We start from the raw sequence: 25,787 nt of genomic DNA, 5'->3' as shown, positions 1-25,787 counted from the left end.
CAGCAATGTGGTAGTAGCTGAGTCCTAGAGAGGGTTAAGTCTCACCACTGTGATGTCAGTCTGCACAAGCGGAGCTACGCTTTCGTCACATTCCAAAAGTTCAGTGCACAAAAGTACATAGAGCTACGCAAACGAACCTCCATCAGATCCCCTTGTATTATTATTCTGTCATCAATATGATTATTATTCCCTTTCCTGACCCCTGCCCTCTGATCTCTGCAGGTTTCAGGAGCCACTGGCTAACATGCTAACAGAGCGGCGGCGTACTGTGAGGGAGCAGATGGAGGCTCTGCAGCAGAGGAGAGCCCTCCAGGAGACCCCTGGCCGTTCCACCCCCATGGTCACGGTATCACCCCCCATGGTGCTGCTGCCTCCTCTGCCCTGCCCTGTCCTCACGCTCAACCACACCCAGAAACTCCAGCTCCAGCAGCAAGTCCAACAGGTAGGTTGGCCCGCTCGTAAAACCAAACTGAGGAACTAAAGTTGGTGGAATATAACATGACTGTTTTCAAAGTTGCCTTATTATTGACACCATTAATTTGAATTAGTTTCTAATTGTTGAAATATTGACACATGACACTGGTAGACTCACTGACACCCCCCCCCCCCCCCCCTGCCTGTTTTGTCTGTCTCTGTTCAGCACATACAGCTGCTGACCCAGGTGCACCTGCTGTGCAGCCCTGTGGAGGCCTTGCACCACAAGGCCCACACCACCAAACAATACCTGGTGAGTTACTGAGTCTCTCTCTCTTTCTCTATATATATCAAAAAAATAAAGGGAACACTTAAACAACACAATGTAACTCCAAGTCAATCACACTTCTGTGAAATCAAACTGTCCACTTAGGAAGCAACACTGATTGACAATACATTTCACATGCTGTTGTGCAAATGGAATAGACAACAGGTGGAAATTATAGGCAATTAGCAAGACACCCCCAATAAAGGAGGGGTTCTGCAGGTGGTGACCACAGACCACTTCTCAGTTCCTATGCTTCCTGGCTGATGTTTTGGTCACTTTTGAATGCTGGCGGTGCTTTCACTCTAGTGGTAGCATGAGACGGAGTCTACAACCCACACAAGTGGCTCAGGTAGTGCAGCTCATCCAGGATGGCACATCAATGCGAGCAATGGCAAGAAGGTTTGCTGTGTCTGTCAGCGTAGTGTCCAGAGCATGGAGGCGCTACCAGGAGACAGGCCAGTACATCAGGAGACGTGGAGGAGGCCGTAGGAGGGCAACAACCCAGCAGCAGGACCGCTACCTCCGCCTTTGTGCAAGGAGGAGCAGGGGGAGCACTGCCAGAGCCCTGCAAAATGACCTCCAGCAGGCCACAAATGTGCATGTGTCTGCTCAAACGGTCAGAAACAGACTCCATGAGGGTGGTATGAGGGCCCGACGTCCACAGGTGGGGGTTGTGCTAACAGACCAACACCGTGCAGGACGTTTGGCATTTGCCAGAGAACACCAAGATTGGCAAATTCGCCACCTGCGCCCTGTGCTCTTCACAGATGAAAGCAGGTTCACACTGAGCACATGTGACAGAGTCTGGAGACGCCGTGGAGAACGTTCTGCTGCCTGCAACATCCTCCAGCATGACCGGTTTGGCGGTGGGTCAGTCATGGTGTGGGGTGACATTTCTTTGGGGGGCCGCACAGCCCTCCATGTGCTCGCCAGAGGTAGCCTGACTGCCATTAGGTACCGAGATGAGATCCTCAGACCCCTTGTGAGACCATATGCTGGTGCAGTTGGCCCTGGGTTCCTCCTAATGCAAGACAATGCTAGACCTCATGTGGCTGGAGTGTGTCAGCAGTTCCTGCAAGAGGAAGGCATTGATGCTATGGACTGGCCCGCCTGTCCCCCAGACCTGAATCCAATTGAGCACATCTGGGGCATCATGTCTCGCTCCATCCACCAACGCCACGTTGCACCACAGACTGTCCAGGAGTTGGCGGATGCTTTAGTCCAGGTCTGGGAGGAGATCCCTCAGGAGACCATCCGCCACCTCATCAGGAGCATGCCCAGGCGTTGTAGGGAGGTCATACAGGCACGTGGAGGCCACACACACTACTGAGCCTCATTTTGACTTGTTTTAAGGACATTACATCAAAGTTGGATCAGCCTGTAGTGTGGTTTTCCACTTTAATTTTGAGTGTGACTCCAAATCCAGACCTCCATGGGTTGATAAATTGGATTTCCATTGATTATTTTTGTGTGATTTTGTTGTCAGCACATTCAACTATGTAAAGAAAAAAGTATTTAATACGATTATTTCTTTCATTCAGATCTAGGATGTGTTATTTTAGTGTTCCCTTTATTTTTTTGAGCAGTGTATATACATACATATATATATATACACTGTGTGTGTGTGTGTGTGTGTGTGTGTGTGTGTGTGTGTGTGTGTGTGTGTGTGGTGTGTGGTGTGTGTGTGTGTGTGTATATATATATACGTACGTACGTACGTACGTACGTACGTACGTACGTACGTACGTATGTATGTATGTATGTATGTATGTATGTATGTATGTATGTACCGTAATTTCCGGACTGTTAAGCGCACCTGAATATAAGCCGACCCACTGAATTTAAAAAAAGAAATATTATTTTGAACATAAATAAGCCGCACATGTCTATAAGCCGCATGTGCCTACCGGTACATTGAAACAAATGAACTTTACACAGGCTTTAACGAAACACGGCTTGTAACAAAAATAAATAGCCTTTAACGAAACACGGCTTGTAACAAAAATAAATAGCCTTTAACGAAACACGGCTTGTAACAAAAATAAATAGCCTTTAACGAAACACGGCTTGTAACAAAAATAAATAGCCTTTAACGAAACACGGCTTGTAACAAAAATAAATAGCCTTTAACGAAACACGGCTTGTAACAAAAATAAATAGCCTTTAACGAAACACGGCTTGTAACAAAAATAAATAGCCTTTAACGAAACACGGCTTGTAACAAAAATAGCCTTTAACGAAACACGGCTTGTAACAAAAATAAATAGCCTTTAACGAAACACGGCTTGTAACAAAAAAAAGCTTTAGTTGTCTTTTTGAGTCAATTCCTCACGCTGCTGTGTACACACACACACACACACCCCTCTCTGTGCCTCCCACCCAGGAGGAGCTCCAGACGTTTGCCCAGCGTGCGGAGGCGATCAGGTCAGTCCGGGACCCAGGCTTCAGCAGCATCTTCAGGGCCTGTAACCTCCAGGGGGCACTGTCTCTGGTCCAGGAGCAGGAGAGCTCTGTCTCGCCATCCGCTCCTTCTCCTCCAACCCCCCCTGCCAGGCCTCAAACACGCTATAACAATGGTAATGAACAGGGAGGTCTGGTGTGTGTGTGTGGTTCATATGTAATGTAAATATGTGAGAGTCTGAATTGTATGTACTAAAGATGGTATTTATAGCCTGTGTGTGTAGCTGTTTTGTGTTATCTATGTGTGTCAGAGGGTGGGTTTTGTGAATTGCGTGTAAGTGTTTGGTTGTCCCTGCAGTGCGTACATACCCTCTGCTGCATGCTGAGACGGCCTGGCTGCTCGCCACCCGCTCCGTCTTCCTCTACCCAGAGCTCCTGCCCCACTGCAGCCTGGACCCCGCACTGCACCCTCCACGCACCAAGAACAACTTCTACACACGCGGAGAGGACAGGTACACGTGCACACACACACACACATTTACACATGCTGCACGTCTTGTATGGGGACACAAACTCCACAGGAGCTCATGTTCACAAACAACCCGTTAAAAAACAATCCTCATTTTACACACACAGTCCCTGGTCAAAAATAGCCATGCCAAACATGAATATTTTGTGAGTGCCTGCTCAGTATTGAGCTGAATATTAACACTTGAAGGTGTGTTACCCTTAGCTAGAGAGAGACCCTCTTTTCAGCAATCTCCAAATCCATTCAATGACCGTTCACCGACATAGTTGGAACTATGTCATCTTTACTGCTACAACCAAGCATCAAATTCCTCCTCGCATGTTTGAATGTTAGACTTAAGACTAGATATTTACTCGCAATGTGGATTTTTGTTCCAGGCTCATTGTACTTGGGCTGAAGCACTTCAGCCAGACAGAGCTCCCCTACCAGCTCATGTGTCGCTACCTCATCCGTACCAAGAAGCAGGACCAGCTACGCTCCCGTGTCAAGGAGCTGTGTGGCCACAAGGCATCTGACAACGCTATCAAGGTGTGGACCTCACAACTCATTGATGCTTATCACAGTCTTTCTCAATGTTTTGATCATGCCTTGATGTTATCACCTATTTCCATTTGGGCTTTATCTGTTATTTTCTTCTCCCTTAGTTGTACTGTCAGCACAACATAGTTCCTGCCATGCAGGAGACCTGTGGCAGGGTGATGCCAGGGGAGGAGCGCCCCCCAGTGGAGAGAGAGATGTCCGTCATGCCCAACTGGCTACGGGTACAAACTCACCTACCACCACTCTCAGTATTTACTTATCAGAGAAAATGTGTCATTCTCCATTTTACTTCCCTATTACTACTAATAGGTACTAATTCCTATGTAAATTGTTTCTCCTCTACAGAAGAGTCTACCATTCATCCACAGGGCGGTGATGGAGTACAATAAACCAAATGGAAAATCTCCATCCAGAATACCTCCACCTCCTCCAGCACCTCCTTACACGTTCGCCAATGGGACGCGATATCCCCCATCTCTCCCTAGAAATGTCATCCTACGCCTACACCCCTGCATGAACTACAAAGGCGAGCGCCCACCCATCGCCCCTAAACCTCGTCCCTTCTACGCTTTCACCCATTCTGCCCCGCTTACGCCCCTAGCCAAAGCCCTGCCAGATACACTCCGCTTTCCTGGACCTATCCCCTCACAAGGGGTTATCCTATTGGCCAAGGCCCCCAGCACTCCAATCCAAAGGGCCCTGCCATTGTCCCAGGCTCCTGTCACTCCTGCCCATGGAGCAGTGCCATTGGTTCAGGTCTTACCCTCCATTCCGGTGGGAGCCCCCCTCTTTGTGATGCAAACGAGTCCCAATCAAACAGAGAAAAAAACACCCTACCGGGCACCGTTTCGCAAACTGCTGCCCATCCAGCCGGCTACCCCAAAGCCATCACCCCCACCCCCCTTGTTTGCTCTTCCAGCAGAGAATGGTGGTATTCCCTCATTGGTCACTAACTCAGCCCGTCGTGCCTGTGCTGCTCCAAGATTGGCCAAGCGACCCTCACGCTCCACCCCTTCCCACCAGGACACTCAGGCTAAGACCAGAGCAGCTCTCGCCCGTACTCTGCCCAGGCCCCTCCTGCCTGCCCCACCCAGCTTGGAAGTTTCCCTGAACTATCCCCCCACACCCCCTGATAGCAGGCTCCAGCTCAAGTCTAGCCCTGTGTTCTTCTCTGACACGCCCTCCCCTCCCCTTAGCATCAAAACCAGCCCTATGAACCCCTCCCTCGACAATCAGAACAGCACCTGGGGGCAACCAATCCATGCAGAGGTCAAAGATGAAGTTGGGTTTGACCCATCCTTAACATACTCCCAAAACCTTTCTGGATACACCCCGAACATTACTAATACAGACACTTTCACACTCCAGTCTAGCAGCTCCCATGCTATTATGTCTCCGTCAATCATCCAGAGCCTCTCAGCCCCTAAGAATGACCAGTATGTACTGGTACAAACTGCGACCCATGGTTCTATGCAAATGCTATGGGTGCCCAAAAACTGCCTGGTCTCAAACGGGTCCGTGTCATCCAGTGCTTCAGAGAATGGGTTTCACCAGTCTGAAAGCCTCCCGTTTAGTCTGTCGCCTGCACCCCAACACAATATTACTGGGTTAACGAATGGCATACCTTCCTGCCTCTGGCCACTCACCACTTTACCTAATGGCACAATAGGCTACCAGCAGGCACTGAGTGTCCGGTTGCCCAGCAACAGTGTTCTGACCAGCGGAGATGCTTCCGGGTCGAGTTTAGAGGAGCAGCTGCACCGATTGGTGGAGGGATTACGGGAAGAGGGGGAGCTGGAAGAGAAGGAGGGATGGGGGGATGTGGAGGGTCCTCTCCTGACACTTTCTGAGTCACCCTCTGGGAGCCCCTGCTCCAGCCTGGAAAGCCATGCTGACGCCCTGGAGAGAATGATGGTTGGTGAAATGGAGGGAGGGGAGGATGGGGTGGAGAATAACAGGATAGGGGGAGAAGAAGAGAGGAGAGAGGTGGGGCTAGAGAGGTGGTGCATGGCAGCTACATCAACACACATACCTGACATACCACCTGAGGGAAATCGCGGTGAAGAGGATGAGAGAAGGGAAGAAGAGGAGGGAGATTGTGGTGTGCATGGCATGGGCATGCTGAGTGGAAGGACTGTAGCACAGGAACAAACTGGAGGAGGAGGAGAGAAGAATGGTGGAGAAGAGGGTGACCAAAGAGAAGGAGACAGTGGAAGAGGGGGAGAGGAGGAGAAAAACAGAGAGCAGGGTGAAGATGGAAAGGGAAGTGGAGAGGGGGAAGAAGAGGGAGAAAGAGATGGAGGACAGAATGGAGGAGGAGAGAAGGATGGAGAGAAAGATGGGGATGGAGAACAGGAGAGGCAAGGGGAGGAGGAGGAAGAGGAAGACTTTGATGACCTTACTCAGGATGAAGATGAAGAGGAAGTGATGTCATCAGCCTCAGAGGAGTCTGTTCTCTCAGTGCCCGAGCTGCAGGTACGTAACTTAAAAGTTTAAGTCTGACTTTTTTGGCTTGAAAGTAGCATAAGTTAACCTGTTCAGACAGCTAGCAAATGTTTCTATTTTTACAACATTCTACCTTAATATATCTAGAAAGTTAAGAATATTCTCTTCATTAGTTCTCCATAAGCTTGCTAACGGTCGCCCACCATCCATCCCACAGGAGACCATGAAGAAGCTGACATGGCTGGCCTCAGAGGGGAGGCTGTGTGACTCTGAGGAGGACAACTCTCCAAACTCCCCCGTCTCCCAGAACTCCCAGGAGGAGAACTCTGAGGAGGAGGAGGGGCCCACCAAGGGGGAGGGGCTGGAGTCTGGGGACGGCGGGGTCAGTAAGGTCCCTGGAGAGGAGGACGTGCCCCCTGGGGAGGGAACCCCCAGAGCCAGTGGGAAGGGAGCTGGACGCGGCAGAGGTCTGTCTCAGGCCTAGGGGTGATGGAGACCCACTACAAAATGTTTTCATGTTCTCAGAAATTGTCTACTAAGTATTCACTTCCATATAAGTACTAATTTTAATCCTTGTTATGTATCTTCTCTCTTTTCCTGTGTTTGGGTACCCTCAGGGCGAGGCAGGCCTCCTCGCAGTCTGAGGCGTAGTCGTCGTCCGGAGAGGGACAGTAAGGACACGTCCAAGCTGCTGCTGCTCTATGACGACCACATTCTAGACAATGACCCCCTCAGAGAGAGCAAGGACATCGCCTTTGCACAGGCCTACCTCAACAGGGTAAGGAACAAAAATGGATTGTGTTTTTTGTGAAGTGGATTTTGGATCTCGGGTAGCATACTCTAAATGACATGCTTCACAACAAGTTGCAAAGCATTAGTAGCAGTTATCCAATAAAAAGAAAAGGTTAACTTTAACTCTGGAACCCGTCTTCCTCCCTCAGGTGCGGGAAGCCCTTCAGGGCGTACCTGGTAAGGTGGAGGAGTTCTTGGGGCTGCTATATGAGTTTGAGCAGGAGGGTGAGGGGCGCAGCGCAGTGGAGCTCTTCTCCCAGCTTCGTCCTGTCCTGGGGGAATGGCCAGACCTCCTCAGAGACTTTGCGGCCTTCCTCCTCCCGGAGCAGGCTTTGGAGTGTGGCCTGGTGAGGATGACATCACAGCCGCTTATCACTTCGTATTGGATATTTTCATAGATGCTTATGAAGGATCAAGCCCAATGTAACAGAGTGTACATTAGAGGTCGGCCGATGATGATTTTGCAACGCCGGTACCGATTATTGGATGACCAAAAAAGCCGATACCAAATAATCGGCCGATTTTTATATATTTTTGTAATAATGACAATTACAACAATACTGAATGAACACTTTTATTTGAACTTAATATAATACATAAATAAAATCTATTTAGTGTCAAATAAATAATGAAACATGCTCAACTTGATTTAAATAATGCAAAAACACGGTGTTGGAGAAGAAAGTAAAAGTGCAATATGTGCCATGTAAAAAAAAAGCTAACGTTTAAGTTCCTTGCTCAGAACATGAGAACATATGAAATGGTAGTTCAATATTCCCAGTTCTTCAATATTCCCAGTTAAGAAGTTTTAGGTTGTAGTTATTATAGGAATTATGACGCGTCGACTTTCTCTATACCATTTGTATTTCATATACCTTTGACTATTGGATGTTCTAATAGGCACTTTAGTATTGCCAGCCTAATCTCAGTAGTTGATAGGCTTGAAGTCATAAACAGCGGTGTGAATCAAGCATTTCTAAGAGCTGCTGGCAAACGCAGTAAAGTTTGAATAAATGCTTACAAGCCTGCTGCCGCCTACCACTGCTCAGACAGACTGCTCTATCAAATATCAAATCATTGACTTAATTATAATATAATAAACACAGAAATATGAGCCTTTGGTCATTAATATGGTCAAATCCGGAAACTATAACTTCGAAAACAAAACGTTTATTCTTTCAGTGAAATACGGAACCGTTCCGTATTTTATGGAATGGGTGGCAATCCTAAGTCTAAATATTGCTGTTACATTGCACAACCTTCAATGTTATGTCATAATTATGTACAATTCTGGCAAATTAGTTTCAACGAGCCAGGCGGCTCAAACTTTTGCATATACTCTGACTCTGCGTGCAATGAACGCAAGAGAAGTGACACAGTTTTCCTAGTTAATATTGCCTGCTAACATGAATTTCTTTTAACTAAATATGCAGGTTTAAAAAAATACTTCTGTGTATTGATTTTAAGAAAGGCATTGATGTTTATGGTTAGGTACATTGGTGCAACGATTGTGCTTTTTTCGCAAATGCGCTTTTGTTAAATCATCCCCCGTTTGGTGAAGTAAACTGTGATTTGATGATAAATTAACAGGCATTGATTATATGGAACGCAGGACAAACTAGTTAACCTCGTAACATCATCAACCATGTGTAGTTAACTAGTGATTATGTGAAGATTGATTGTTTTTTATAAGATAAGTTTAATTCTAGCTAGAAACTTACCTTGGCTCCTTGCTGCACTCACGTAACAGGTGGTCAGCCTGCCACGCAGTTTCCTCGTGGAATGCAATGTAATCGGCCATGATCGGCATCCAAAAATACTGATTGTTATGAAAACTTGAAATCGGCCCTAATTAATCGGTCGACCTCTAGTGTTCATATATAATTATGTTGAACAAAAATTATTTGTCTTGTAGCCTAACACATTGTAGTGAATCTGCAAAGTTCTCACTGCTGAAAAAGCCATTAATACTCTTCGACTATGTGATGTTTTATGTCCTGTCCAGTTTGAGGAGCAGCAGGCATTTGAGCGGAGTCGACGCTTCCTGAGGCAGCTGGAGATTAGTTTTGGGGAAAACCTGTCTCACTACCAGAAAATTGTACGTGCTCTGCAGGGGGGACCTGGCCTCAGTCCTGCCAGCATAGAGGAGGTATGTCACTATTCTACACAATTCACATTAGTTGTCAGCACATTAAACCAATGTTAAATCACCAGTGTAATCCACCTCTGTTTTCTACAGCTTAAAGCACAGATGTCCTCCCTCCTGAAAGGCCACACCCACTTGCAAGGGGAATTCTGGGTATTCTTTGATGAGCTCCGCCCACCCTCAGCCCGTCCAGGGCAGTTTGAGGAGGCTTGTTGGCCAGAGGAGGCAGGGGGCGGAATAGACGGAGGCGAGGGTGTTGGCTTGGGGTCAGGGGGAGGGGCAAGTGGTGGTTTTGAAGAAGTGACCCTCCCTGATCTAGAGGAAGAAGAGATTCCACCAATGACAGGTCGCAGCCGGAGGAGAAAGATGGGTTCTCATGGCATCTACAAGGTTTGAGGAAATGTAAACTGTGTCGTTTATTGATTTCTAATTGCATTTGCAATTATGATTCTGATTTGGCTGGTTATCTTTCTTCACAGGAGTGTGATTGGCCAGAAAAGGACTGCTTCTGCCTCTGTCATGGTGCCAGCCATGATGCCAAGCTTCGCAGACACAAGAGGAAAGGATGCTCTCGCTGCCATGGCAACAAGGTAGCCTCGTAGTCTAGTGTTTTGTTGTTCTAAACTGTCTGTGAATAAAACGAGTTATGGAGATGACAGAATGTGACATGCGGTCTTCGCTCAGGCTTCCGATGGCATCCCCAGGGCGATGAAGAGCCTTGACCCCTTGTACCCCACAGCAACCAGCCCCACAGCCAACCTCCACACTGAGACAGGCGGGGAGGAGAGGGAGGAAGAGAGGGAAGACGAGAAAGAGGAAGAGAGGGAGGAAGAGCAAGAGGTGGACGCTGAAGTTAAAGATGAAGTCGACAGTGGGGCCAACAGTCCACATCCTGGTAAGAGTTGCACTACCTATGCTGTATGAATTAAGGTTGTTGTCATTATTTGGTCAAAAGCAACTAAAGTAAAACCGATCTACATAAGTAATATGGCTGAAAATACATTGTATGTTGTCCTATAGAATGCAAAACTTTAATGTGCGACTGCCCCTAAAAAGCTATTTCTCATTTTGAAAACGGCATTGTGGCATCGATAAGAGTCATAAAGTCAGTCTTGTCCAAAACTGAGATTTGCGAGATGATAGGAAAAAATGGTATGTCACGGAATGAAGGGTACTGTTTTCCTTTTGGGTTTATGTCAATCCTGCCCACAGCTGTCAGCACCCAAGTAATCATCAATTCGGAGCGCAGGTGCATGCGACCTGATTTTAATGCCTATGCTCAATTTGGTTTGACTTTCAATATCCCTATGGGGCTAGTTGGGGACCATCAGTAAATGACAATGTACACCGACAAAATGTTTGTCAATGCTGCCAAATTTCTATGACTTATTCCTCAAACCAACTATACATTTTAGAATTGCATATGCAAATATTGGAAGCATTTAATGAGACAACTAAAAGATAATTGTCCCATTTCCATTGTGTAATTCATTGACTGTCCCTAACTAGCTCCAGAGAGGCTATTCAATGTCAAACCAATTTTGCCACGGTCGCGAAATAAGTAGGCTAGCACTATCTAGCCTAGACGACTTCAAGACCTGGTCAAGTTATCTATACTGAACCAAAATATAAACGCAACATGCAACAATTTCAAAGATTTTACTGAGTTACAGTTCATATAAGGAAATCAGTCAATTGAAATAAATTCATTAGGCCCTAATCTATGGATTTCACATGACTGGGAATACAGATATGCATCTGGTGGTCACAGATACCTTAAAAAAAAGTATGTGCGTGGATAAGAAAACCAGTCAGTATTTGGTGTGACCACCATTTGCCTCATGCAGCGCCACACATCTCCTTCACATAGAGTTGATCAGGCTGTTGATTGTGGCCTGTGGAATGTTGTCCCACTCTTCAATGGCTGTGTGAAATGGCTGGATATTGGTGGCAACTGAACACGCTGTTGTACACGTCGATCCAGAGCATCCCAAATATGCTCAATGGGTGACATGTCTGGTGAGTATGCAGGACATGGAAGAACTGGGACATTTTCAGCTGCCAGGAATTGTGTACAGATCCTTACAACATGGGCCTGTGCATTATCATTCTGAAACATGAGGTGATTGGGGCGGATGAATGACACGACAATGGGCCTCAGGATCTCGTCACGGTATCTCTGTGCATTCAAATTGCCATCGATAAAATGCAATCGTTGTCCGTAGCTTATGCCTGCCAATACCATAAACCACAGCCACCGTGGAGCACTCTGTTCACAACGTTGACATCAGCAAACCGCTCGCCCACACAACGCCATACACGTGGTCTGTGGTGGTGAAGGCCGGTTAGACGACTCTCGTTTGGCTTCAGTCATGGCTGCTGCATTTCTGAATGAGCCAAAAAAACTAGTCAAATCAGGAAGTTCAGCCCCCCTTTAAACTCTTTCACACGTTGCAGATAAACAACCATTATGCTTTTCAGGAAAGCAAGGAGCCCCTTCATGGGATGGTCCTGAGGAAGGCTCACTCCCCCTCACTGAGGAGAAGGATGATGATGAGGATGATGAGGAGGAGGATGAGGGAGAGTGGAAGGATGGGGAGAGAGAACACAGCCCCTCGCCAAAGAGGAGTAAGGGGGATGGAGAAAGCTTGGGGGTGTCTGAAGGCCCCACAACAGCCTTTAGCGGGGAGATGGAGAACCCCCTGACCCCCCTGCAGCCTTGTCCCAGCCCCTCTTCCGATCCCCCGGTGTGTGCCAAAAACATCTCCCTCACTGCCAGTGGGGAGAAGGTCATACTCTGGACAAGGTGAGAGAGACGAGCCTGAAAATGTTTGTTTGGTCTTTGTTTAATGTTTTAAAAAGTTTTTGTTAAAGAGTGATAGTCCTCTCTGGGTTACAGGGAGGCTGACCGTGTCATTCTAACCACCTGTCAGCAGCAAGGTGCCAATCAGAGTACTTTCCAGGCAATTTCCACCCAACTTGGCAATAAGACACTCAATGAGGTGAAGGTTGTTTTTTGTAACCAAACTATAACAAATCCAACAGGAATGCACTTGTTGAGAAGTCTTGGCTTGTGAAATGAACCCTCGTCCACTGACTCCTATCTCTCTTGTCCAGGTGTCTCGGCGGTTTCGGGACTTGATGCGCCTGTTCCACACTGCTGCCCGCCAGGTCAACTTGGAGGACGAAGCTGTGACCACTGAACAGCAGACAGTCACAGATGAGGAGCAGGACTGAACTTGACAGAACCAACCCAAAAAGGACAGAACTAAGTTCAGACACTTCAAAGGAGAGGAGCAGAGAAGATACTTGACTGCAGTATATTCATACTAACCAGTTCAAGGCTGGTGAAATCTGGAAGCAACATTGAGGGCATATGAACGCTTTTAACAAACTCCTATCAGAATCATCCGAGCCTTCACTGAGCTGAAGCAACACCAGCAGCTCGAAAGATGGCAGCTTTTCAATTTTACCATAACCAATTTTGACAGTGAACACTGTAACTGTACATCACTAATTTATTGAAAGAAATACACCCTTTGTCTAAAAGTTATCACTCAAATGCACAACTGAGGGACGAGGGAACATAGTCTCTTAGTGTGGCAAAAGTTGTATAAATACTATAAATAGACAATTGGTGTTTAGTCCAATAATGTACATGTTTTTTTTTTAATACTTTTTTCAATTCCCTGAGTTGTGCATGTATGGCACAATATGGGAATTTTGCACGGTAATACTACCTGTACAAGAGTTATATATTTTATACAAAATAAATGTAATTTATCTGTTTGCCTTTTTTGATGAATTCCTTTCGTTGATGACTGAGATGTTATAAGAGGCGCCCCACTAGACATCTACAGATGTTCTTGGTAATGGCTCTACTACACTCACCCCAGGGGCGGAAATCCCGGGGGGGACACGACCCCCCCCCCCCCCCCCCCCATCCTGGGAAAAATATGATTTGTCCCCCCAATATATCACTGTAAACATAACTATGTAATTTAAATAATATTAATAATACGCAATGAAAGCAATTGCGCTGATTATAGACACTTAATAGCTCGTTTTTAAGTTTCAAAAGATTGCGACCCCCCCCCCCACCCTTTGCCTCACAATGGTTTGATCCACTGCCAGTTCCTTAGTTGGCAAGGTAACTGAGGGGTCGTGTCTACTGTCTGAAAGGCACTCAATGCACGTAACTGACGTGAGGTTCATCCAGTCAATCGCGCCATAGCAATGTTTTGTTTTATGTTGGCAGGGTTCACACACACACACACACACACACTAGCTGAATTTGCAGAGCTAGCGCGCAAATATGAACTATTAAGCTAGCTAGTACCTATTCCATTTATGTGGTGTCGTCAAAGATGGAATCTTTGCTATCGTCAATTTATTCCAAGATCAGCATGCAGATGATGTAAATTAGTGCTTCAAAGTCCCTGTGATAAGGTTAGCGTTAAACTGAAGTCCAAACTGAACAGAACTACACTCTCTTCTACCATTGTCTTAAATATATTTAATGGTCTCGTTGCAAAAGCTAAATTGTCGCAAGGGAACTTTTATTTATTTTATTTCACCTTTATTTAACCCAGGTAGCAAAGATTATAGCAAACACCACTGAAACGGAATTGGTGCTCGCTAGCTTTGCAAATTCAGCTATTGTTGGAAGCCAGCCAATATGAAACAAACTATTAAAATTACAAAAGGTTGCAGCATATGTTGTGTAAATGGTGAACTCATACAGCTGTCAACTCTTGTCACTGCAATCCGTTTCACATTTGCTAGCTACCTTTTAGATCGAAGCCCAAATAGAATGATAGAAGCCCATCTCCTACTGTAAATAACCTACACACTGTGTGTGTGTGTGTGTGTGTGTAGCCAGCCAGCCAGGTAGAAAAATGGCAGAAAAATAAAAAGATGGACATTACATTTCATTTTAGTCATTTAGCAGACGCTCTTATCCAGAGCGACTTACAAATTATCAGAGTATTTTTCAGTATACCAAAACGCATAGTAAGAACCCTAGTAGCCTAATATCTCAAAGACTAGTTGATAAAATGTTCATAAGAAAGAAATTAAATTCTAATGGAAATGTTTCACAATGATGTCATTAGGCAGAGCAGGCAACAGATGGCACACAGACAGCAGAGTTGGGGACAGATATGCAGGGACAGACTGGCAGAGACAGGGAGTCTCAGGTAAGTTTGTTGAGTCTTTGTTTGGCAACATTATGAAAGGTTCTCAATTTTTTTTACTTGTAAAATAGGAACATAATTGGAAAATGCCATGGATACCCCCACTCTCAACTTAAACTGGTGACTGAACTAAGATTTGTTAAAGGCAATGGTATTGCTGTTGTGTAGTTTTGGGTACCGGTAGTTAGGAGTACGGCAAACACCTTATTTCTTTGGTTCTTCAATATACATTTACCATATTACAATGTAGGCTATGTGTTACAGCACTACTTTTGGTGTCCCCCTTGGGAATTGCTCTTGAGAAAATGTCATGTAATTGTCCCCTCCAAAGTTGATATCAGATTTTCGCCCCTGCTCACGCCCACCTGGCAGTGAACTTGAATGGAGAGCAGTGAGAGGTAGTGAAAAGCTGAGGATATCAGCTACACTATTTTGCTATTGGGAGAAATGAATTCTGCTGAGATGGGTACCTTGGGTCCATTTCGCCTGTTCTTGCTTTTTGCGTTGGCTCAGCAGAACGTCTTTGTAGCCGCCAGCGACGTGCTCGAGCTCGGGGATTCTGATTTCGTTTAAACGGTAGCAGAGTACGAGACTGTGCTGGTAGAGTTCTTCGCGCCTTGGTAAGCAATGTTATAGCTAGCGTTGTAGCTAATTCATTAGCATGCACGAACGACAGCCATCTAAACATGTTTAGTAAATATAAATTCATTCCTGATTTTAATATCGATTATACCGCACAATGCTGTAGATAGATTAACTATTTACATTTATAACTGTGCAGTTAACGTTAGCCGATAAAACTGTCTTACTCTAGATCGCTATATTGACTCAATGTGTCTGCTCAATTCAAACTAACAGTGTTACGTAATTTTTTTGTGCATTCTGCGCTGACATATTTGAGTAGTGGATTATGACTAGTCTAGGTCTCTCTTTGACACTTCTAAGTCACCTGATATCTCAGTTGTCACACTTGCCTCTAGCATTTGTGACATTTTATCATTCTCTTCCTTTTCTTTGTATGGCGCCTCCCTTCATCTCTCTATCAGGTGTGGTCACTGCCAGCAACTAGCCCCAGAATATGAAACTGCAGCAACAAAACTAAAAGGGACAGTGTCTTTAGCTAAAGTGAGTATACTAGTTTGTCCACACAGATACCCCAGAGGATGCATTGTATTTCCTTGCATCCAGATTAGTTACAATCCAGTTTTGTTCCACAGGATGGGCATTGCTTTACAATATGGGGGTCAAGTGTCCATGATAGCTCTGTCGCTTCTGTTTTATCTTTATTAGTGAATTGAGATCAGTTCCCACAGTAGCTTTAATTATCAGGGCTGCTTCTGTATACCACCACTCTGAATGCACTGCTATTAAACAGTCTTGCTAAATTGATAAATGGTTTCTGTCATTTTCCCCAGGTAGACTGCACAGTGAACTCTGAGACGTGTGGACGTTTTGGGGTCAATGGGTACCCCACACTCAAAATCTTCCACAATGGAGAGGACTTTGCTGCTTATGATGGACCCAGGAGTGCAGGTGGCTACTTTAAAATCATTGCTGTTCTGGTTTGTGTCTTATGTGTTTTAGAGTATGACTCATCTAATGTTGTCCAATGTTCCCATAGATGGCATTGTGAGCTTCATGAAAAAACAGGCAGGTCCCAGTTCCATTCCTCTGCACAATGAGAGAGACCTGGATGCATTCATCAACAATTTTGAAGCCAGTGTGGTTGGTGAGTTCACTTTATCAATCACAGCAAAGTATAGATCCTTTAGTCTGTTGAAATAAAACAATTGCATGTATATTTTTTGTGAACTATATGAGTGACTTATATTCTCCCTCCTGTCAGGTTTTTTTCTCAGGTGCTGACAGCTCTCAGATGGCTGAGTTTCTGAAGGCGTTTAGTGCAATGAGAGACAGCCACCACTTTGCCCACACTGCAGACCTGAGCCTGGGCCTCAAACACGGCGTGGAATCAGTATGTGTTGTAGCTCCCCTTGCATATAATCCCACCTGGGTTCTGAACCTTCAGCCCTCTGGTGACTAGACTATGAGGGCACATTAGTTAGATATTACATCATAGATTATTGCCAAGTAGTAGTACTTTATGATGATGTCACTCTCCTCTTGTGTCTCTCTTAACCAGAACGGTGGTGCTCTTCCGGCCCCCACGACTCAACAGCAAGTTTGAGGACCGCGTGGTCAAGTCTGATGAGTTTGTCTCGACCACCTCTCTCCGTCAATTCATCAGAGATAATGTGTTTGGGCTGTGCCCCCATCTGACTGCTGAGAACATGAGGGGACGGGACTTGCTGGTGGCCTACTACGACGTGGATTACCTCCGCAACATCAAGGGCACCAACTACTGGAGGAACAGGTGAGAGCTGCTCTCAGAATCACCTTTATTCTCCAATTACATGGTGCTGCCATCTATAGACAATGCACAGAATACAGACAGAGGAATTTGCACAAAGTCTACTTATAATATAAATATAGTAAGCATAGAACTCTACAGTATAAGCTGATTTACAGTGAGGATATACAATTTACAGTAGGAATTTATCAATATATGCACAGGGAAGGATGCTACCGTGTGTGTGTGTGTGTGTGTGTGTGTGTGTGTGTGTGTGTGTGTGTGTGTGTGTGTGTGTGTGTGTGTGTGTGTGTGTGTGTGTGTGTGTGTGTGTGTGTGTGTGTGTGTGTGTGTGTGTGTGTGTGTGTGTGTGTGTGTGTTACAATTTGCAGTATAGCACGGTTTTAGTTTTTACAGAATGATGATGGCATGGTGCAAAGTCACTTAGTCCCTATAAACCTGATGGCCAGCTGGTGAGGGCCACAGCATGGGGAAAGAAACTGCTCTTACCTGATACCCACCTCTCTCTTTTTCTCCATCACTTTCACTACCCCTTCTCTCTCCCTAGGGTGATGAAAGTGGCCACTCAGTTCCAGTCTCAGGGGCTGAGCTACGCTGTGGCCAACAGGGCAGAGTTCCACGATGAGCTGGAGGAGGCGTTTGGCCTGGGGCCGTCCGATGGGGGAGAGCTACCTCTCATCACCATCAGGAACAGGAAGGGCCACAAGTACAGCATGCAGGAGGAGTTCACGTGATTTACTAAAACACATGACCATCACAGACCCTTCCTTATGCAGTCTGGCCAGCTGTCACACTGCTAATCTGTCCGTCCGTTGCAGACGGGACGGGAAATCCCTGGGGAGGTTATTGGAGGACTACTTTGCTGGTAAACTGAAGAGACGGGTCAAGTCAGAGGCTGCCCCCGAAAACACCGACGGACCAGTCAAGGTGTGCGGAATAGAACCAGCAAACGTTTGCCGCTTTCAAAGGTGGTAGGAAGGCATTTAAACAAAACCCTTTTGCCTCTGTAGGTGGTGGTGGCAGACAACTTTGAGGAGATAGTGAACAACCCTTCCAAGGACATGCTGTTGGAGTTTTATGCACCCTGGTGCAAAAGCCTGGAGCCCAAATACACAGAGCTTGGGGAACAGGTGAGGTTCACGTCTGCAAGTGTTGCTTACCTGGTTTTGAAAGTTGCAAACCATCATTGACGCTCATTATTTTGAATTCAATTTTTCTTGATTACAGTTGTCCGCCGACGCCAACATTGTTATAGCAAAGATGGATGCCACTGCTAACGACGTTCCTCCAACCTACGATGTCCAGGAGTGAGCCTCTACTTCTTCTTATGTAGTTTGATTTTGTCTATTTCAAGTCACTACCCTGTAATCTGCTATTTTAATCTCATCTGTTGTTGTCCTTCTTCCCAGTTTCCCCACTATTTTCTTCGTCCCAACAGGACAGAAGGACCAACCTCGGAAATACTCGGTTAGGTTACAACACCAGTTTTCCTCTTCCAAAGGACATGGATTAAATAACACTTAATGCTCTGTAATCAATATTCTGATACATTCCTTCACGGTTTTAACCATCCGTATCTGTCAATAGGGTGGCAGTGAGGTGAATGATTTCCTCAACTATCTGAAGGAGGAGACCACACATCCCCTTGTCCTGGGCACTGCCAGAGAAGACTTGTGAAAACAAGGGATGAGTGGGTGGACTGGCGAAGAAGCAGAAGACATGAACTATAAGGGGGAAAAAGGAGCCATCCATTGCAATACACAGTTTCCGACCAGAAGATCTCCTTTGGGTTTCTGTGCCTTACCAGCAACACTGAATACTCATAACATAGAGGACTTCTAAATTAAACAATCAGCAGTTTTTCATGGGGCTTCAAAAGAGTAATGTTCTCAATGTGAGAGGATGGAGCATCTGCAAGTACAGTAATAGGCAACACGTGCAGATTGGTTTTGCAGTTAAACTGGTGACTTGGTGGTTGCTATTAATATTCCAAAGAAAGGCATACTAGTGTAGCGTCCTTGACTCTAAGGTACCTCAGGCAGACTAGATAAAGTTTTTGCAAAGTTGCTTATGGGTACAAAGAAAAAAGTGTCTGTGTAACCGATGTGAAATGGCTAGTTAGTTAGCGGTGGTGCGCGCTAATAGCGTTTCAATCGGTGACGTCACTCGCTCTGCGACCTTAAGTAGTTGTTCCCCTTGCGTTGCAAGGCCCTTGGCTTTTGTGGTGCGATGGGTAACGGTGCTTCGTGGGGTGTCAGTTGTTGATGTGCGCAGAGGGTCCCTGGTTCGAGCCCAGGTTGGGGCGAGGAGAGGGATGGAAGCTATACTGTTACATCTGCTAAGCAAATAGATAAAAATGGAATAAAATGTCTGATAGAGGGGCCTCCCGAGTGGTGCAGCGGTCTAAGGCACTGAGGCGTCACTACAGACCCGGGATTGATCCTGGGCTGTATCACAACTGGCTGTTATCGGGAGTCCCATAGGGCAGTGCACAATTGTCCCAGCATTGTCCGAGTAAGGGGAGGGTTTGGCTCATCATGCTCTAGTGACTCCTTGTGACTCCTTGTGGCTGGCCGGGTGCCTGCAGGCTGACCTCTGTTGTCAGTTGTGTTTCCTCCCGTGTTTCCAACGGTGTTTCCTCCGACACGTTGGTGCAGCTGGCTTCTGGGTTAAGTGGGCGGGTGTTAAGAAGCGAGGTTGGTGGGTTATGTTTGGGAGGATACATGACTCGACCTTCAGGGAGTTGCAGCGATGAGGGAGAAAAGGGGGTACAAATACAAAAAATTACAAAATATCTGATACAAAAAGATTTAAACAACAAAATACATTTGACATTACATTTTGGACATTTAGCATGTGGTTTCCCAAACTCGGTCCTGGGGCCCCCCTGTGTGAACATGTAGTTTTTTCCCCTAGCACTACACAGTTGTTTAAAATAGTCAAAGCTTGATGATGAGTTGGTTATTTGAATCAGCTGTGTAGTGCTACGGGGAAAAAACTATGTGCACCCAGGGGGCCCAGGACTGAGTTTGGGAAACTCTGTGTCTTAGCAGACACTTATCCATTTTTGGGTGAAGACTACTGAAGCACTATGGACAGGCTTAGATTTCAGTTTGACTTTTATGCCAAGCATCTCATCTGGGTATGTCTAACTTTTTGACATTTGCACACTTTTGTGCAACTTCCATAAATGCTCTTCTTGAGGAGAGGCAACCTAGTTGGGCCAGTAACCGAAAGGTTGCTGGATTCAATCTCCAGAGTTCTGCCCCTGAACAAGGCAGTTAACCCACTGTTTCCCGGTAGGCTGTCATTGTAAATAAGAATTTCTTCTTAACTGACTTGCCTAGTTAAATAAAATAAATAAAAAAAGAAAGTTTGAAATGCCTCATTGTACCGAATTTATCAAATTGAACTCCATTTGATTTTTACATACTTAAATACACTCAATCACTATTTTGTTTCGTGTTACATACACAATATAGCACATAATCCACATATTAGTAATTTTTGTTAGAGATATCTGTTTATTTGTTATCAGAAATTACACACTGATATTTATTGGAATTATTTATTTTCCTAGAATGTATAGTTACGTCAGCTAGCCCCTCTTCTGAGATTTGTTTTACATAACATGACTGCTACGTCTCGTTTAGCATTTATTTGCATTTGTGTAACTACTGAAATAATTTGAGGTTTCTTACATGAAAAGAGAGTTATTAACATCAAGGTCGGGCAATGTCCAATGCATGGGTATTATTTGATGAATAACAAAGACGTTACAGAATGGGCTTGTTTCTGTCTGGACTACATATTCCAAAATGCATTACCTGTGCGTGTAACAGTGATGAAGGTTGTACGGAATACAGTTCCGTTCAGTGCACCAAATGGTAAGCCTAGTAAATGTAGCTAAACGGTTGAAGATACAGGTAGCTTTATTCCGTCATGCACATAATTGATACCACAGAGCTGGTCATTTATTGGGTTTCTATAGAATGTCCATATATGTACTGCGACATAGGATTTGATTTGCTAGGGTAATCACACGAGGAAAACAATATAAACTTGAAGATAGCGCCCCCTGGCGACTTTCTCTTTCGTAGTCACGCAGATTGGGTTGTACGGCTGTTCATCAAAATTTCCTCGTGCTTAATTGGTTATTTTTTGCCCAACCCGCCCAGCCACAAACAAATCAGCCTTTCCTGTGCTGCGTTTGAGAACTTGGTAGCCGGTTGATCTACGCACGCTGCCAAAATGATGGGAAGACCAATCGTCGTGTTGAGTGAGTGATAAACAAAGTTACAACATTTATCAATGAATTAAATACATTAGTGTTTCAAGTGTATTTTATATCTTGCTATTGTGAGCTTTTTCATTCACGCGATGTGATGCTCGGCGTTCGGGCCTAGCTAGCCAGTGATGTCTCGAGTTGTGACAGTCATGCTGCGTAGTTAGCGGAACAATCGGCTATAAACTTTTATCAAATATGGGGAATAAACAGGGATACTGTTCTGCTAGCGTTCTATGTGGTAATGTTATACACAGCATCTAACGTAGTTAACAAACCCTTCGGGTAATTTTAATGGATAATAATTTGCTAACTGCCATACTAGCTAAGTTACATTTTAAGGTGAGCTATTTCCCTGGTGTCTCCCCGTTTTTGGGCTTGGTCTCGGTCTCAGTGTCTGGTTCGGGCAGTGGTAACTAACGATGGTGCAGACTATCTTGCAAAAGTCATTTCAGAAATTAAATGTACTTATAACTACACACTTGTTGGCCTACCATGTTGTCCGTCAAGTTGCCAAATACTGTACAAACCGCAGCATCATGGTCAGTCATTTTGAACATAGGCCTGCCTAGTTAAGAGACTCCCTCTCTCTGTCGCCACCTCAATGGTCTTCTCTCTTAAGGCCAGAATATGAAAAGAGAGTCTGGACGCAAGGTTCAGAAAGGGAACATCAGTGCAGCAAAGGTAAAGATGACACACCACTCTGACTTCCCCTTCCCATTACCCAATAATTTTATTTCTGACTGACGTTTAATTGCACTAATGAAACATGAGAAATTCCTGCAGCCTTACTTAGTCTACTTTTACAGGCAATAGCAGATGTCATCAGAACATGCCTGGGACCAAGAGCCATGATGAAGGTTTATACCAAGACACAATTCCTGGCCCTTAGATACTTAAATCCCAAAGTGACACCAAAATACAACTGTCTTAACCTTTCCCCATCTATTAACAGATGCTGCTAGACCCCATGGGCGGCATTGTTATGACCAACGATGGCAACGCCATCCTCCGAGAGGTGAGGTTTCTGCACTGCATTTCCCATGAGCACCAGTACACTGCTTTGGAAGTTGGTGAATGTAAACAAATTCAGGTCTGTTAAAGTTACCTGTCCTGTAAACAAACACAGATCCAAGTGCAGCACCCGGCAGCCAAGTCCATGATTGAGATCAGCCGCACCCAGGATGAGGAGGTGGGAGACGGCACCACGTCAGTCATCATCCTTGGTAATTGGCCTGGTAGTGGAAGTATTTCAATTCACTCCATTGACATGGAATTGACTGAGATCCAGTCAACCTCTTCAACACAGTGAATGTACCCTTTTGAGCTTAAGGCTATTTAGGATTGGATGTTGTGGCACTCCTACTCCGAGAGGGCCACGTTGATGATGCGTAAGAATCAATCGTCCTCTAAGCCATCGTATTAAGTGTGCACATTTTAAAACAGCTCTTGGTTAACATATTTTTTCAATCTTTTGTCTGTCTCTAGCCGGGGAGATGCTGTCTGTAGCAGAGCAGTTCCTGGAGCAGCAGATGCACCCTACAGTCATCATCAGTGCCTACAGACACGCCCTGGACGACATGCTCGACATGCTCAAAGACATTAGGTATAGATTGCATACACTTACACACTTACTGATGAATACTCGATTGCATTCACTTACACACACACACAATCCTCCCTCACACACTTTTACACTCCGTTCTATTGACCGACTGTCTCTGTTCCCTCCCAGCACCCCGGTGGACGTGAATGACAGGGCGCAGATGCTGAAGATCATCAACTCCGCCATCTGCACCAAGGCCTTGAGCCGTTGGTCTACCATGGCGTGTAATATTGCCCTGGACGCCGTGCGCACTGTGGAGTTGGAGGAGCACGGACGCAAGGAGATCAACATTAAGCTGTACGCCAAAGTGGAGAAGGTAAAGGTCTTGCAGTTACAAGATTGACATCAATAAGTATGACAGAGGTGTGGTCATTGGGAAAATGACACCAGGTTGGTTGATTCCTCGTGGTTTTGCTATGGTTGTAGGTGCCTGGTGGCTTCATTGAGGACTCATGTGTGCTAAAAGGGGTGATGGTCAACAAGGACGTCACTCACCCCCGCATGCGCAGAATGATCAAGAACCCCCGCATCATCCTGCTGGACTGCTCCCTGGAGTACAAGAAGGGCGAGAGTCAGGTACTGAAAACACATGTACACAGGGTCATGCACACAAATGCATTACCAGCACACACATGCAGTATAAAAATAACAGTAGTAGGTACTAGCCAATAAATGTGTTCCTATGCAGACTGACATTGAGATCACACGTGAGGAGGATTTTTCCAGGATCCTTCAGATGGAGGAAGAGTACATCCAGACGATCTGTGAAGACCTCATCCGCCTCAAGCCAGACCTCATCTTCACCGAGAAGGGCATCTCAGGTACTTCACATACAAAATCTGTATGTACAATTTTAGAAACCGCTCTTAATCCACCAAAGCTCCCCCTGCACTGACCAGAGAAACTCATCTCTCCACTCATCTCCCCAGACCTGGCACAGCACTATCTGATGAAGGCCAACATCACAGCCATCCGCCGCGTCAGAAAGACTGACAACAACCGCATTTCAAGGTAAGGTCCATTCCACACAGTATAGTATTCTGAAGATGTGCTTACTATTAATCCTTTTAAATTGTTAATTTACTATTAACGCTGATATCATTATATTCTCAGGGCATGTGGGGCTCGCATCGCCAGCCGTACTGATGAGCTGCGTGAGGAGGACGTGGGAACCGGCGCCGGCCTGTTTGAGATCAAGAAGATTGGAGACGAGTACTTCACCTTCGTCACAGAGTGCAAAGACCCCAAAGCCTGCACCATCCTGCTGAGAGGAGCCAGCAAAGAGATCCTGGCTGTACGTGACAAGTTACCCCTCATGCACAAAGAAAATGGCAAGACGTCTCTGTTATGGCAGAAGCGGCTCATTTTCAGGCAGTCCGTAACCAGACAGGATGATTTGATCCTCATGGTATCCTGTTATGCTCAATGCTTCATTGTGGAACCAAACAGTGTTGATGATGTGCGTCTCTCTCTGTCCCTCAGGAGGTGGAGCGTAACTTGCAGGATGCAATGCAGGTGTGTCGTAACGTGCTATTGGACCCATCTCTACTCCCTGGAGGCGGGGCGGTGGAGATGGCCGTGTCCAAGAGGCTGATGGAGCGTTCCAAGACCCTGACCGGGGTGGAGCAGTGGCCCTACCGTGCCGTGGCCCAGGCCCTGGAGGTTATCCCCCGTACACTCATCCAAAACTGTGGAGCCTCCACCATCCGCGTGCTCACCTCTCTCAGGGTACATGTGGTTTCTACTCTAAAATATGCACCTTTGTCATTTTGTTAGGCATAGCTGAATAGTTTTATCTTACACCCCCCCCTTAGGCCAAGCACACCCTGGAGGCCTGTGCATCATGGGGTGTGAACGGAGAGACTGGCACCTTGGCAGACATGATGGAGCTTGGCATCTGTGAGCCGCTGGCTGTTAAGGCCCAGACTTACAAGACTGCTGTGGAGGTAAGAGGGGCCAATTCTGTTGAAAGTGAGATTCACCTCAAATGTGTATGCAGCAAATGCTTGAGACTTACTGTTTTTAAAACATACTGTACAAGGCATGGACGAATTCTGTTTTACTTTGTCAGTAGTGAATGCAGTCAGACACCATGCAAAAACATTTTCACTCCTAGTACTCGAAAGGATGAGTGCTTCCCAGTGCCTTATCTCCTTCACATCATAGTGAATACAATGAAACTCAGGGCACATTTGGTCTATTTTCATTTTATGATTTGAAACAGTCACTGGTTTCAGTGAACCCCACTAATGTAATTTTGATCTCTTGCCTTTCAGACGGCCATCTTGCTGCTCCGCATTGATGACATCGTGTCTGGAATGAAGAAGAAAGGTGATGACCAGGCTGGAGGAGGACAGGGAGCAGAGTGAAGATAAAGGAGGGACGGAATCGGTTGGTAGACCAGTGGGCAAACAGACTGCTAGTGCACATAGTACAGCCTACTGTTCTCTTTGCTATTTTGCAAAAATACGAAATGTTTAGCCTGGATTGTCTGTTCTCAACCAAGTATGTGTGTCGATAATGAAGCATCACAGTAGCCATGTATGTTTGATTTGCTATAAAATTCAAATCAAATACGGTCTGACTCACTCACAGTTCATTGTATATCTTTAGTCGTGGCAGATTAAAGAAGTATCTTCCATGAGTATTGTTTATAGCACTGTAGTACCCAGTTAAAGTGAAAACCGGTTATACTGTTTTGAGCCTTTTTAAGAAGGTTTGTTTTCTCAGCAACAG

At 45.7% G+C, this 25,787-nt stretch overlaps 3 protein-coding genes and 1 non-coding gene across 5 annotated transcripts in view; all 4 read left to right on the top strand.

Moving 5' to 3' along the window:
• The window catches only part of gon4lb (gon-4 like b), a 28,507-nt gene extending 15,124 nt beyond the window's left edge, over positions 1-13,383 (top strand). For both annotated transcript variants that reach the window (XM_014201146.2, XM_014201145.2), the window contains exons 15-31: positions 223-442; positions 641-727; positions 3,126-3,318; positions 3,501-3,654; positions 4,049-4,199; positions 4,316-4,432; positions 4,557-6,686; positions 6,874-7,123; positions 7,274-7,434; positions 7,598-7,795; positions 9,454-9,597; positions 9,688-9,984; positions 10,074-10,184; positions 10,279-10,489; positions 12,076-12,400; positions 12,494-12,596; positions 12,712-13,383. In XM_014201146.2, the coding sequence (XP_014056621.1) occupies positions 223-442; positions 641-727; positions 3,126-3,318; positions 3,501-3,654; positions 4,049-4,199; positions 4,316-4,432; positions 4,557-6,686; positions 6,874-7,123; positions 7,274-7,434; positions 7,598-7,795; positions 9,454-9,597; positions 9,688-9,984; positions 10,074-10,184; positions 10,279-10,489; positions 12,076-12,400; positions 12,494-12,596; positions 12,712-12,831 (4,972 nt within the window). In that variant the 3' untranslated portion in view covers positions 12,832-13,383. The remainder of the gene's footprint in view (positions 1-222; positions 443-640; positions 728-3,125; positions 3,319-3,500; positions 3,655-4,048; positions 4,200-4,315; positions 4,433-4,556; positions 6,687-6,873; positions 7,124-7,273; positions 7,435-7,597; positions 7,796-9,453; positions 9,598-9,687; positions 9,985-10,073; positions 10,185-10,278; positions 10,490-12,075; positions 12,401-12,493; positions 12,597-12,711) is intronic.
• Positions 13,384-15,362: 1,979 nt separating this feature from the next.
• On the top strand, positions 15,363-20,541 carry LOC106605461 (protein disulfide-isomerase A3-like; the record flags this gene model as incomplete). The annotated part of the gene is made up of 12 exons (XM_082975357.1): positions 15,363-15,409; positions 15,836-15,914; positions 16,205-16,322; positions 16,411-16,514; positions 16,636-16,760; positions 16,930-17,163; positions 17,708-17,890; positions 17,979-18,087; positions 18,171-18,290; positions 18,388-18,467; positions 18,570-18,627; positions 18,748-20,541. Coding segments are annotated over 12 exons (1,347 nt in total), but the record flags the coding sequence as incomplete, so codon positions are not given.
• A 749-nt stretch (positions 20,542-21,290) lies between these two features.
• LOC100194668 (T-complex protein 1 subunit gamma) lies at positions 21,291-25,629 on the top strand. Its single transcript, XM_014201150.3, has 14 exons — positions 21,291-21,439; positions 22,068-22,129; positions 22,255-22,305; positions 22,401-22,463; positions 22,575-22,671; positions 22,934-23,051; positions 23,181-23,367; positions 23,478-23,627; positions 23,740-23,872; positions 23,981-24,062; positions 24,165-24,345; positions 24,534-24,779; positions 24,866-24,997; positions 25,328-25,629. The coding sequence occupies exons 1-14, from the start codon at positions 21,412-21,414 to the stop codon at positions 25,418-25,420; spliced, it is 1,623 nt and encodes a 540-aa protein (XP_014056625.1). The 5' UTR covers positions 21,291-21,411; the 3' UTR covers positions 25,421-25,629.
• Positions 25,093-25,228, top strand: LOC123743263 (small nucleolar RNA SNORA15). Its single transcript, XR_006770071.1, has one exon. It is a non-coding gene; the product is annotated as a small nucleolar RNA SNORA15 (small nucleolar RNA).
• Positions 25,630-25,787: the final 158 nt, after the last annotated feature.

This window comes from Salmo salar, chromosome 05, assembly GCF_965601325.2.
Source record: "Salmo salar chromosome 05, fSalSal1, whole genome shotgun sequence".
NCBI lineage: Eukaryota > Metazoa > Chordata > Actinopteri > Salmoniformes > Salmonidae > Salmo > Salmo salar.
This window is presented reverse-complemented; position numbering and strand designations above follow the sequence as displayed.